The sequence below is a fragment of the Hydra vulgaris genome, chromosome 07 (genome assembly GCF_038396675.1).
Source record: "Hydra vulgaris chromosome 07, alternate assembly HydraT2T_AEP".
NCBI lineage: Eukaryota > Metazoa > Cnidaria > Hydrozoa > Anthoathecata > Hydridae > Hydra > Hydra vulgaris.
In genome coordinates this window covers 11,718,932-11,734,234 of record NC_088926.1, presented here as the reverse complement: position 1 = coordinate 11,734,234, position 15,303 = coordinate 11,718,932, and the positions used below count along the sequence as shown (strand labels likewise).

Here is a 15,303-nt window from a genome sequence, read left to right as displayed (position 1 = left end):
TTTGAGCTAAATTATTTTTGATTAAAATTAAATAATAAATGTATGTTAATAAAAACTAAGTTTGTTATTCTATTCAGAAGAGTTTGTTATTATCTTCTTTTCAGAATCTGTATAATATATACCACAATCTATAGACTCTATAATTTTCAGAGTTTGTATAATATATACCACAATCTGCAGACTCTATAATTTGAATATTTGAATTTTTATAGTATTCACATTTAATAATTTCAAAGTTTTAAATGATGAAGTATAAGTCTTTATAAAAATTGTGATTAAAAAAAAATTGGTTTTCAGTAGTTAAATATATAAAGCTATATTTATTTTGTAAACTTTTTATTTGTGTATTTTCACATATTAATTAAATTTATATAATTTTTCTTTATAAAATTTGTATAATTTTTCTTTATAAAATTTCAAAGTGAAAAATTGTAATGATTATGGGTGATAATTCAAAATAAGTGTAGCATTGAGTTAATTTTAAAGTTGAAACTGTTTTTCACAGAGCTTTTTTTTTTTTATTAATTTCATTTTTTTAACTTTGAATATTAAGAGACAATTTTTAATATAAAACACTTTCTAAATATGACATATTACTTGGGAAACACCAAATCTATTTCATTTTTTTGTATCCTTGCATGTTTTGTTTTTTTTAAATCATTTTTAAGTATGGAGTTACCAAGATTTTTAGTTATGTACCTTAATGTACCTTAGCATCACTGTACTTTTTTTCCTCTTTTAGTTCTTCAAAATAAATAAAACATTTCGACAGTAATGCTTGTTTTTTTCTGCTCTCACTTTTTATATTTTCAGAAGCTTGGGAGAATGGTATAGAATTTGCGCCTGGTTGTCTGCCATGATTAACTAATTAAAACATCAGATAATTGAATTTAATATAAACATTCACTAAAACACAATTAGATAGTAAGGGATAAAAAACTCTTTAATATTGCCTGTTACTTTATTTTTTATGAAATGTTTTACCTAAATCATGAATAGAACTTAGTAAAGCCATTATAGAGTTTTGGGCTTTGTCCAGTTTATCTGTTTAAAAACATTTATTGCTTGTTTTAGTTCTTTTTCTAACTAGATTTTGTTATGCAACTTAAATCTATCATTGTGTCTGTTTACTTCATTTCATTTTTTGTTAAACTGTTTAGAAAAGGATTTGAAGTCTATGTCAGAGATCCTTGTAACTTTATAAGCATTAGGATTGGTAACTGATTTAATCAAGTTGTTTTTCAAAGTTTGAAACAATTTACAAGTAATTTTATTTAATTTTCATAATGATTGGAAGAAGAAAAATAAAAGATATTTGAATTTTTCTTATTTTTAAATTAGTATTTGTATTTTAGATAACTAACTGCAATAAGCCAAAGTTTATAAGTAGAAAAAATCATATAACTTAATAAAGTGGAATAGCATTAGGTTTAATTATTTCCTGTGCTTTCCTAAATTGCACTTAATTATTTAAAATTTATAGTTAACAACTTGTTTTTTGTGTTTTAAATGAATGTCGTTGTAATCAGAGTTGTTAGTCCTTGGCCTTGCCTTAATGCCAATAATTAGGGCCTAGAAACTTGGCCTAGAAACTGTTGGCTTTGGCCTTGAAAATTTTGACCTTGGTCTTGATTGTTTTGGCCTTGGTCCTAAAAAAAATTGATTTTGTTGAATTCTGCGCATAACCTTGGTCTATTTTTACAAAATGTAGTTTTATTGTCACAGCACTTGCTACTTACATTTTTGTTAATAATTGGCCTTAATGTAAGGCAAAAATTAAAGTCTTTGGTCTTGAAAATGTTTGCGTAGGCCTTGGCCTTGAAACTCTTAATCCTGGCCTTGACCTTAAAACTCTTGGCCTTGTAACTTTTGACCTTGGTCTTGACCTTGGCCTTGTAACGTGTGGCCTTGGCCTTGCTACTTTGGGCCTTGTTAACAACTCTGGTTGTAATAAAAAAAAATTTAACATTGGAAAAAATGTTCCTAAATAACTTCTGTATACACCACTGTTAAATTATTTATATTTTATCATATTTATCTATATATTTTGTCATATTTTTATTGTCACATTTAATTTTATAAAAAATATTTCAATGTTGCTAAGAAAAACATTTAATTTTTTTTGTTAAGTTTTTTTTAGTATGCTCTCACTGAGATAATAAAATATAGCAAGTATGCTCTCACTGAGACAATAAAATTTTAGTTTATTCAAAGAAAACTACGCTTACGAGATGTAATTCAATTTTATGTGTATTCTTCTTTTTTTTTCAAGAAATAATCTAGAATTCCTAAAGCAAAACATAAAATAAGATTTTTTTTTCATAAATTATATACTTATAAACTTCAAAAAAAATTTACACAAACACTAATTTTTAGCATTTATTGATCTCTCACCCACTGTGCATTGAATTTAGATTAAGATTTATACGCCATTAATATTTTATTATTAACATTGATAAACTTAACAACATATGATTTTAATTTCCTTTTAAATTTTATATATAATACAGGGCTCAATTTAATTTTTTATAAATATATATTCCCGGACAAAATGTCCGATCTAAACTTGTTTGGGTCTGACAGTGTCCGATCAAATTTTCAAAATATAATTTTTAAGGTTTACCGGAACCGAGTTATGCAATCAAAATCTTTATCATGTTATTTATTTTATTTAACGTTAGTTTAGTGAACTTTGTAGTTTCTTTCCTTAATATTTATAATATTTCATCGCAGGTTTTTCTTTTTTAATAAAGTAATAAAATTTAATATTGTTTGTTTTTTTAGATAGACTTGAATTTTCTAGCTGACAACACTTTTTTTTTTTCTTTACAATATGACAATGACTGTTTTATGATGCTTTAACAATTTAAATGCAATAAAAACAAGTAAACTTAAAAAACAAATTTTCAAAACCCAGTGCTTTTATATGTTATTAAAACAAAAATTTTGCAATCAATTTTTTCTGATATTACTATTGATTTATAAAAAAAAATCAGGATGAGGTGGGTCTCGAACCATAGACATTTGGTTTATGAAATCAACACTTTATTCAAATAAGCTAAATGCGTATAAATAGAAAACTAATGATATACTCATTTTTAAAAATGTTCTTCTTTACGTATAAAAAATAAACTTAATTAAAATTAACTAAATTATTGCAAAACTAATTATTGAATATTGTATTGTCATCAAGCAAGAGTATGTAAGCAAAATTTGAAGAAAATCTATCAAGAATTTACTCAAAAATTGGTAGCAAGATTTGATGTTTACAGACAAACAGAGACAAGGAGTTAATAAAAACATTGAGAAAAATCATTACATTACAAATAACTTTCATTGGTCTATTTTAAAGTTTTTATTTTAAATAAAATCAAAAATTAATTATAATGATCATTTTAAATAAACGCATTATGTGTAAATGAAATGTTATATTTACATTTTTTTAGTAGGTTTGTATATTTTATGATAAATTTAAATGTTTAAAACTATTTTTCTATGTCTTTCTAAAAATTTTTAAAAAATTATTTTTTAAGTTACTTTAAATTATGAATACTTTAAATTAAGTCTTCCCAAGATTTAATTGCTTTATTTTTTTTTTGTTTCTATTTTTACAAAAAGATTTTTAGAAGTTTTTTATTTTAAACTTGACTAATTAAAGCATGAAATGATTAAAAATTACGACTTTAAAAAGACTGCATTATTTTTTTAAACAATTTTTTTTTTGCAACTTTTTGAAAGAAATGTTTATACAAGTTAAAAATATTATTTTTTCCTTTAAATAATGATTTAATTTTATTTTACAATAATTTAAATAAAATTATTATACAATCATATTTGTAAAAGCGTTTTGCATAACTTTAATTTAATATTTTAAAAGATATGTTTTACAGTAATTTTTTTTCAAATGCAATTAAAAATGTAACAAAAAGTAATTTTAACTTCAAGTTTTTTTAGTTTTATTTTAAAGCTAATTTATTTTCTTTTTCATAAGAAATTGTTTGAATTTTTTATTGCTTAAAAATTGCTTATTCTTTAGTTTTTCAACTTTTTTCCTAGTTTAGCTTAATGTTTCTTTTTTCAGCGCATTTCTGAAAAGTTTAAATCATCAAAACATCTAAACAGTCATGGTCAAGTTGTAAGCAAAAAAAAAATCATTTTCATTGTCAGCAATAGCGTTCAATCGCAAGCCATTCCTGTCCAAGCTTTTTTTTGTAGATTTTAATTCCCATTGGTCAAAATGTCCGATTACTTTGTAAATTGATTGGACAATCTGAAGTTTTAGTCGGACAATGTCCGATGTCCGACCATTAAATTGAGCCCTGATAATAGTTATCAATATTTATAATAAATCAAAACTGTACCTGTTATGTATAGCAAAGATATAAACATTTTTATTTCAAAAAAAAATTTATGTTAATGATGCATTTTGGTTATAGCTTTAACCCCAACAAAGACACGTTCTCTTTCTATTCGAAATGGTAAAAGACCACGATGGCATTTAGGTAATTAGACTAATAATTTAAAAAGATATTTTCAAAAAGTATATTTACATACATGTGTATATATATACATGTGTGTATACATACATACAAAAAAGAAGTTAATATAATCATATAAGATTATATTTTTAGTTTTTCATTGAGTTTTTGTTTTAAAGTAGTTTTTAGTTATGTTTATTATTTCTTATTTATAGCTATTTTTGTTTAATTTAAGTTATTATTGTTGGTTTTATATTATTTTTTTAATGCTGCTTTTATAAATGCCACCTGCTCTCTGCAGTTACAAACTGTAGTTACAACCCTCTCTCAACTTTGACAAACAAGGCCACTGGGCAGAGAAACAAGTTATTAATATATCTGACTTATTATTTGAGTCGGAATGCTAAAGTGAAAGAGGACAGGAAACAGATAAACAGATAATTATAAGATAAAATGGAATAAACACATCAACACTTGAAGTTGACATTTTACAGGTGTCATTAGATGAATCATATGAAAAAGTTTGCTAGAAGAACTTGATCCTCTTGTAGATGTTGGAATCTGTGGTTTCACACTATTCATAGGGGTTTTATAGAAGCGGAAAATGCAAGTGTGACAAAATAAATTTTTAAATATATTAAAAACCTTAATAACATTTTCCCGTAAGTCATATCCAAAGCAAGAATGTACAGATAAACAAAAATCTTTTAGGCACTATTCTAGCATGAAGTGAAGTTGGACATCCTGCTCCAACAAGTCTAGTTTCTCCAATATAGGCTTGATGCTCCATCCAAACCAGATCCTAATTTATCTCTTTAAATAATTTACAACAAATACTTAGATTATAATTCAACTATCTTCAAATGATGAAATTGTCTACCTTGATATCCAAGTATTAAATAGAATTTCTGGAACATTAGCTTTAAAATTTTCCTAACTTCTAAAAGGAAATTTTCTTTTACATTTACACCACCCATAAAAAGTATGAAGTTCTGGTGGAGAATGTTGAATTTCAACATCTGAATCAGCATCAAGATAAATAAAGGAAATATAAAATAATTATACGCATAAAATAATTTTGATTGCATGTTGTAACTGTTATAGTTCCAAACTAAAAAAAGGAATAATTTAGTATAATTTATTCTTGTAATATCATAACTTAGTAAAATAATTCTTGTAACATTATTAATATTATAATGTTCTTATAAATCCAATTATATATCTGATAAGTGCCAGTTCTATGTTTGAGCAGCTGACAATATTTTAACCAATTAAAGATTAATTAACCAAAAATTACAAAAAAGTTTAGGTTTATATATTTGTTGGCATTTATACCAGAAAATCTTTTATAATTGACTCTTGCCAAAATATGTAATCAAATTACAAAAAGAAAAAAATTATAAAATAAGATTTTTATAATTTAGTGGTTAGGATCTCTATAAAAAGAAATTTTAGGATGTGATTTAAAAAAATTTTATTTTACAAATATTCAGTAGGTATTTTCTTAGGGAGAAAAAAAAAGTTCAAAGTGAGACGACATAAAACCCCGTAGTCAATTTAACACATAACTTTGTTAGTAAAAAAGATCACCTGAAACTTTGTATAGTAATAGTTTTTTACTCAATTTTTTTTTTTTAATTTTTGTTAAAAAATGGAGTTTTTTAACAAATTTCAAACAATTTTTAAGTTAATTTACCTCAAAGTTGCAATCAAGTTATGTAATTTTAGGTAAACTTGTTGTGCTACAGCTTAATGCCTACATGCAGACAGAGCCAATTTATTGTTACTTTTGTGTACGAACTTGTACCCAATAATGAACTTGTACCTTGTAACCCAATGGGTTAACTTGTAACTTTAATATACGTAGGGTAACCACTTGTAGTAAAAGTCAAAGTTATGTATTACAAATTAGTTTAACACTTCCAGCAGCCTGTTAAAATATCTTCTTTTTTTTTTAATTATGATAAATTACATTCACTTCGCAGGCATAGAAAATAGTATAAATGTTTTAAATAAATTATAAAAACTTTTCATCACCAAAATATTTTAAAGACCTATACTTTATCTTTTGACATTGTAGCTTTTTGGGAGGAATGCTTGTTTAGTCTAAAAGGAGAACTAAAAAGTACCACGTACAAAATTTAAACTGCAAAATTTATACATATGTATAATATGTATAACTTTGATTCTTTTGTATATAATTTTTTTACATATTTTTACATGTAAATTAAAAGTAAAACGATCAGCTGAAAGAAGAAGTGTATGTACTCAAAACACAAGTCACTAATTTCTCTGATTTACATAACTCATAATACTGTCATAATCATTATTAGCAGGATGAGCACTTCTTTTATTAATGGAAGGAACCATTATTTGACATATTACATTGTCAAATGGAACCCAATATTGACTTGATTGTGTACCACTGGTACATTTAAAATTTAATTTATTTCTATGTATGAGTTTCACATTTTATATTATATTTTATAATCTTGGTTTTCATTACAAATCTCAAACACAATCCCTATATACCATTCATCATCGTAAAAACGTGCAACATGTTTTCTTATTTAAAAAATTAAAGGAGCTTTGTTTACCAAGTTATCATTTTTAAGTACATGGGAATCATGACAGTATCACTAGATTCTTCATAAAAATAATTTCTCTCTATATGGTACAAAACAGGGATAGCTTTTTGTTCCCAGGGCTGTGAGCATCCCTTCATACCCTTTATGGAGGTTAAAAGCATCTTGTACAAGAAAACTATAGTTCTCTGCAAAACCCATAAGAATAAGATGTTTGTTGATCTAATGTTTATTTTGATAAAAAGGTGTTACTTTTATTGTGGTGGTGAAAAAGGTTATACAAAGTTTCAAAGAGAATTTCAATAAATTAAATTATGCTTGCTTGGACTGCAATAAGTGCATTTTGGTCAGTTTGACACTATTTGTTTGTGATCTGATAGTCAAAATCAAAATTATTATTTTCAAACCCATTTTCCAAGTAAGTTTTTAAATTTTACAGTTAGAACATATATGATGGATGCGACATTGACTATCTACATTACAACCACAACATTAAATCTTTGTAATATATTAAATGGTCTTTTTGTAGAGCAGCGCACATCGACTTCGCATTTTAATGGTAAGAACATACACAAACTGAATGAGTAAATAAAATCCAATTATACAAACTGTGGAAATAAATTTTCAAATTGTCTACCAAAAATAAATATAATTCAAAAAAGTATAATAATCAAGATAGTATGAATTAAGACAAAAAAGTCCACACATTGTTGCATAAAATATGTAGCAAAACATCTAATTTGTATTATCCAAAAAGAACACAAAATAAACAGAATCTGTTAACAAATGTTACCTACAAAAAAGTTTAATTTGAATTAAAAGTTTACAAATAAAATATTTTAGTCCACCCCAAGTTTTGAAATAAAATCAAGATAAATTAGCTAAATCATTCTATCTAAAATTAATCATGAATAGACCTCTTTACAGTTCTAATGATTTCGTGCGCGCATATTTAGAAGTGTGTCATGATTTCTTATGCGCAGAATTGCATGAAAAATTATGAAAGCAATTTTAAAAGAAAGAGTTGTTTACAACTCTATCGTTCAATAATTTCTCTTCTTTTTTTTGTAATAAATACATCGATTTTGCTTTATTTTTTAACTGTTTCAAGTCTAAAATTTATACTCTTTATATGTTTGTGTTATAGAATATATATTGTATAATTATATAGAATATATTGTATATTTATATAGAATATATATATATATATATATATATATATATATATATATATATATATATATATTATCATTTTGAATTTTTCTTTCCCAAAAGCTCATTTTCATTCCTCAATATTAAATACTATTTATAGCTTTTACACTCAATGTACAAATTTGTTTTTTTGTTTTTTTCCTTGATTACAAATAAAGCGTGTACACGAAATAAATGTGAAAGTAGAAAAACAACTAAAAAGTACTCCTCAATTTTTATTTCGAACCAAGTAATAATTTTAATACAATAATATAAGAAGATCAAACATTAAAAAAAAAATTAAATATTTCTTTTGGAATCTAATAAAATTTCGAGCTTTTGCTTCAGTGGTACCCATAAGCTTGCGCACAGAATAAGAATCAAAACTATTTGATGCTTTTTTAAATGATATTTTAATATCTTTAATGTTTCTGCAAAGCTTTTTTGTTTTTTTCATTTTTCTTTTAATAATAGCCCAGTATTTTCAATAACTCTCAATTCTGGGCAGTTAGGAGGATTTTCTGTTTTAGGCACAAATTTCGCATTATTCTTTTTATACCATTTCATAGCTAGTTTACAATAATGAATTGAAGCTAAATCAGGCTAGAACACAGGTCTGTTATTGTGTGATTTAATGATAGGTAAAAGGCGTTTTTGTAAACATTCTTTAACATATATTTGACCAGAAAGATAAGGTGCTGATTTTTTGCCACAACTGCAAATAGCTTGCCAAATCAAAGCTTTTTTATCAAACTTGTCATGTTTTGTGTGTTTAAATTTCTTATCTGCTTTTCCTCTATATTTGGCAATATAATAATCAGCACCAGGAATTTGTTGATGATCGTACTTGATATAAGTTTCATCGTCTTCAATAATACAGAAATTTTTAGAAATAAAATTGTCATACAACTTACTGCCACTGGTTTTTGCACTTTTTTGTTGAGTTTCAGAATGGTTGGGCACTTTTTGTGCTTTGAAAGAATGAAAACCATGTTTGTTTCTAACTTTTGCAACAAAACTATGAGAAAATCCACATATTTTTGCGCGTTCCCTTAGTGAAAGGCTTGGGTTATTCTTAAAACTGTTAACCAGTTTTCTAACTAGTTTTATATCTATAAAACCTTCCTTTCTTCCACCACCAGATTTGCATTTAATCGATTTTGTTTGAGTAAAACGTTGACTAACACGACTAACAGTGTATGGATGTATTTGCAACGATTTTGCTATCGAATTGTAGCTACTATTAGGATTTTGTAAATATTTGTGCATAATTTTTCTTTTACGTCTTCTTCTTTTGTCATTTTTAAAGCTAATTTCAAGTTACATCCAAAAACTAACACATTTTTTTGAAACCAAAACTTGTTGTAAACAAAATACAAAACAATTAAAAAGATTTTAATACAACCACTGAAAAAAAATGACGTGCTATTTCTTCCACATTTTTTTTTGTGTACACGCTTTATATAACAAAAACATTTAATAAGTATAGATTTTAGACTTGAAATGGATTATTTTGACCTCAATGCTATCGTGTTAAAAAACCACATTTTTTTAATTTCATAACGAACTTGTGCGTTTTAAAAATACCACCAGAATAAATAAAAATGCGCACAATCAGTATAGATAGAAAACCTTCCATTGTTTGTAATGATGCTATTATATAGTTGAATATTTTTAAAATTCTATTTGCACCGATTGTTTGAAAATGCCCTTAAAACTCAAAAAATGTTAAACTTTAAAAAAGTGGCATGAGCCACACTTATAAAGTTTACTGATTGTTTAGCGATCTTTTCTGTTGTCAATTTTAGAAACTCTTGGATAGTAATGACTCAATCACCTCTTAACTCAATCACTCAACCTTAATCAATCTCTTTGTTTCTGCTCTTTATTGTTCTCCTTCTCAAGACTGACCTTTTTTCAATTCTATACATACACAATGCTATACAATTCTGTTCAAATTAAAATTTAATTAACAAACATCTAGTATTGTAATATCTCATTTTGAGTCTAACAACATACTCTCTGACAATTAATACGGTTTTCCGCCCTCTGATTCTACTGCTGGCTTCATTATCTCAATCGTTATAACAGAATCTGACTCAATCATTGTAACATAAAGGTTTTTCTTGGAAATAAATGAAAGTGGAAGGCTTTTACTTTTGACATCTAAGGCTTTCAATAATGTCTAAGATACTGTCTCTCCTTGAGATCTTTTTATATGTTGTATCAGAAACAGTTTTTTAAATTATTAAATCATTCCTTTCCAAAAGCAATATTAAAGTCATCCATGATGAACAACACATTCCTTCATTTTCATTGACTTCTGAGTCCTCTACTTAATGTCTTCTGGGATTATCATTCACTACTTGCCTCTCATGGAAACCATATATACAATACATTTCAAAATTAACATCTGCTAAGGATGCCTCTCTTTATCGTAATTTTCTTGTAATTTTCTTAAACTTAATTCTTGATTCCTCTTGTTTTTTTATTGTTCACCATGCCACCTGTCACCCTTATAAATCTCTCATTTATTTTTGAATTGAATACTGTTCTAATACTGTGTACATTTTATATATATATATATATATATAATAGTCCTATTTTAGCTAGTTCTTCTAATACTTTCTCTTTTAGACAAGGTCCAATAAGGTATTACAAATGTAGTTAGATTTTTTCTAGCTGCCAAGCTTAAGCTTTTCTCTAGCTATTGTAAGGTTGTATCTCTTTCTTTTTTCTACAAATTCATAGTTGCTGGTCAATTGAGCTATCATGATTTGTTCCATCAATCAAAACTCAATACTGCTATGACTTGTCACTCAGCTTAGTCACATACTTTTCTTCTATCTGTTTTTTCTCAAAAAACTTTCATTTATCTAGTTTTTTCCTTTGACAATTTTTCTTTTCAATACTTTGAAGTTCTTTTCCATTTTTATATTTTATCTAAAGCTTTTTAAATCAATAATTTTAATTTCATAATGAAAGCTACCCTCTTACTGTACTGTTTGTTAGTTTTAAAGTCATGTTCAATCAATGATTGTTTATATGAAAACAAAAACTATTTGAAAGCACTATATCTAGCACATCAAGCACTACAATCATCTTGATTTATCCAAATAAAGTCAAAGAAGAACCAATCAGAACTATTGATTTTAATATTAAATTCTTAAAATGATTTTCAGTTTGAGTAAACTATTTAGAAAAATTTCTATTTATTTTTTGCTTGTTTAGCAGACTTTGTTGACAATCATATTCAACTAACTTTAGCAATAGAAATAAAAATATACTGATACAGGTTTTCTTTTAATTTGGATTTGAAATGAATATTTGGTAATATTTTAGTATTAATAGATCCTACTCGGCATTTTAGGAAAAAATTCAAAGGAGACTTCTCAAAGTGATGTCAACAAACCAGCTAAAAACTCTTCCGTCAGTATTACTTTATTCAGCCTGGTCAATGTTTAAGCAACAGCAAAACCAATATTAACTTAGTTTTTCATGATATTTTTATCAGTTAAATTCATTTTAAGCTGCTAGTAAAGATTGCTACACTTCGCTAAAGCATCCTTTAGTATAATTTTCCCAAAAGAAGTTGCTTAAATCAATAAGCTCTAAGTCAAACTACAGGTGTGTCTGTTTAAAAGGTTTTCAAAAAACTATTCAACTTTTTAGAAATCATTTCAAAAGTTTAAGTTTAGCTGCCAAAACAGGATCATGAACCATAATTAATATTCTCCATTACATTTTATTTTTTGAAACAGTTTATTTTTTTTTTGTCACATCTTCTTAAGGACAATTTAGTAGAGTAAATTTAATGATGAGTTAAAAAGAATTACAGACATAATTGTTTTTCTTGAGAATTGAAATAGTCAATAAAAACTTTAAATTTAAACATTTATTTAGTTGTTGACATTTGGTTTTCATTGTTCAAGTTTAAATCTAAGCTTTATCATCAACGTTACTTAATGTTGTCGGCAACTGTGCGTGCGTGTATGTGTATTCACTTACATATTGTGTATATTATTTTAGGAATTCGTTCAAAAAGTCGCCCTTTTGATATCATGGCAGAACTATATCGTGCTTTGAGAAAATTAGGATATGTATGTATTTTATTATTTTGTACTAATTTTTTTGAGTCATTAAAATGTTTGTTTTTTATCGTTTTGATACAAACTATTTTTATACATTTTGTTTGTTTTACTAAATTTTTTTTTATAGATTTACTAAGTTATGATTGTTATATTTTTATTCTTGTTTTTTCTTAAGTTAGTATAATTTAATTAGTAAAAACAAGTTTTATATATATATATATATATATATATATAAATATATATATATATATTATATATATATATATATATATATATATATATATATATATATATATATATATATATATATATATATATAAACATATACATATACATTTTATATATATATAATTTTTAGTTTAATGTTATTCTACAATAAAAGTTTGAAACTTTTATGAGCTGGTAATTTATCAAGACTATAGTAGACCAATGAACAATTACACTAAACCATTTGTCATAGTTATTTTTGAATTGGTCAACCAACTTTTATATATATATATATATATATATATATATATATATATATATATATATATATATATATATACACACATATATATGTATATATATACATATATATGTATATATATACATATATATGTGTATATATATATATATATATATATATATATATATATATATATATATATATATATTTTTGTATATTTATATATAAAACAATAAAACTTAATTTACTTCATCGTTATTTTAAGTGTTTTAACTTTTGAATACTCTTCAAACTGTTTAATTAGTGCTTTACTGAATCTTTTTTTCTGCCTGTTGGAAAATAGCATCTGTGGTTTCAATCTTTAAAAACTCTGGAGAAAACACTGATCTCTCTAGCTACAGGTACTGAAAAAAGTATAGAACTATTTATCAATTTTGCGTAATTTTATTATTTTTTTAATGTATGAAACTTATATTGAACTTTGATGATAAATTATATATATATATATATATATATGACATGCTTTGATAAAAAACCTACAGGAATTTACACCGCATTCTATTGCATACACATTAAGCGATCAATAAACAAACACACACTTGAATTCAATTCTGAAAATAAATACATTTTAAACATTTAAACTTTTTAATAAATACATTTAAACAAAGCAATGTAAATATTTATGTCAATATTTACATGGGTATCCTTTGTTTTTAGTCGCCAAATGAAGTCTTCTAGGCATACTTTCAACCAAATTTGAACACTGATCTTTATTAGCTTCCAGACACCTAACTCGTCTGATTTCATCCTTCAAGGATTCTGTAGATGTACATTTGGTTCTATCAAGATTATCTTTGATGTATTTCCACAAATTTTCAATTGGATTAAGATCCGGACTATTTCCAGGCCAAGGAAGAACTTCAACTTTGTTGTCTATAAACCAAGCCTTAGATATTTTAGAGGTGTGACAAGTGGCATTATCTTGCTGAAATACTGAACAGTGAAGCTTTTTTCAAAGAACATTTTGCGTTTTGTGACAAGATGTCAACATATCGAGCACTGTTCATTTTTTCGTTCTTTTCAATGAACTCTATACTTCCTACACCCTTATATGCAAAGCAAGCCCAAACCATGACACCCGGAGAATGTTTGACTGTCTTGATGGTGTATCTTGAAACATATTTTGAGGAATTAGGATCACGTCGGACATGTTGTTGGCAATTTTGTTGCAAAAAGGTTGACTCGTCTGAAATCATGACTTTCATCCAATCTTCGACTGTCCAATGAATATGTTCCTTGCAAAAGCTAATTCTATCCTTTCGCATCTTTGTTGTTATCAACGGCTTTTTAATTGGTTTCTTTGCTGGCATTTTGAATTTATTTCGTAACCGACTTTCGTAACTGAACGATTCTTTCACTAACTTGATCACATGTTGGAGTCAACCTTTCCTTAATCTCTCATGCGCTTATAAAAGGGGACTTTAATACCTCTTGTCATATTCTTAAGTCTGTTCTCGAGAAAGTAACCTTCGGCCGGCCGCTTCGAGATCTTGAAGTAAATTCCCCTGTTTCTTTATAAAGTCTAATAATCTTGGTCACAGAGCTATGGGAAACTCCAATAACTGTCGCTATTTGCCTATGCGATTTGGAAGTATGGTTATATAAAGCAATAATTTGGGAAAGAACCTCAATTGGTATTTCTTTACTTTAACCCATTGGAAAAAACTAGAATATTGAAATAAAATTGTAATTCGATATAATAAAATGACAAACCTGCTTACGGTATATAGATTTATTAGTTTATGTGATGAAATTGTTAAATATCCTTTGACATAAAATTACTCAATTTGTGTGTGTTTGTTTATTGATCGCTTAATGTGTATGCGATTGAATGCGGTGTAAATTCCTTTAGGTTTTAATTAAAGCATGTCATTTATATATAATTTATCATCAAAGTTCAATATTAGTTTCATACATTGAAAAAATAATGAAATTACGCAAAATTGTTAAGTGGTTCTAAACTTTTTTCGGTACCTATATCATTAATTTATCATCAAAGTTCAAATTAGTTTCATACATTGAAAAATAATGAAATTACGCAAAATTGTTAAGTGGTTCTAAACTTTTTTCGGTACCTATATCATTAATTTTCTCTATTATTAAATCTTTTTTCACCTAATTTGTCTTTTCTCTATTATTATGAATTTTTAATCAACAAACTTTAAAAATCTTATCTTGAATCTGAAAACTAACTCTCTGACAATCAATACAGATTTCTATCCGCTCATTCTGCAGCTGATCTGTTACTTGCCATAACAGAAAAGTGTTGTCATGCATTAGATATGCAAGGGCTATTGTTTTGACATCATAAAGTCTGGCGTGTTGGACTTCTCCATAAGCTTTCTTTATATTTCTGGGAATGTTTTTAAAGACATTTAATCATTTTGTTCTTACTGCAGCATGCTGCAACATTTTTCTTCATTTTTAGTAACTTCTGAGGTACCATATGG

The 15,303-nt window shown here is 26.0% G+C and overlaps 1 protein-coding gene across 1 annotated transcript in view; it reads left to right on the top strand.

Moving 5' to 3' along the window:
* LOC101238049 (5'-AMP-activated protein kinase catalytic subunit alpha-2) overlaps positions 1–15,303 on the top strand; it is a 36,087-nt gene that overhangs the window by 19,547 nt on the left and 1,237 nt on the right. The window contains exons 14-15 of the mRNA XM_065801053.1: positions 4,437–4,502; positions 12,284–12,354. Coding sequence (XP_065657125.1) covers positions 4,437–4,502; positions 12,284–12,354 — 137 coding nt within the window. The remainder of the gene's footprint in view (positions 1–4,436; positions 4,503–12,283; positions 12,355–15,303) is intronic.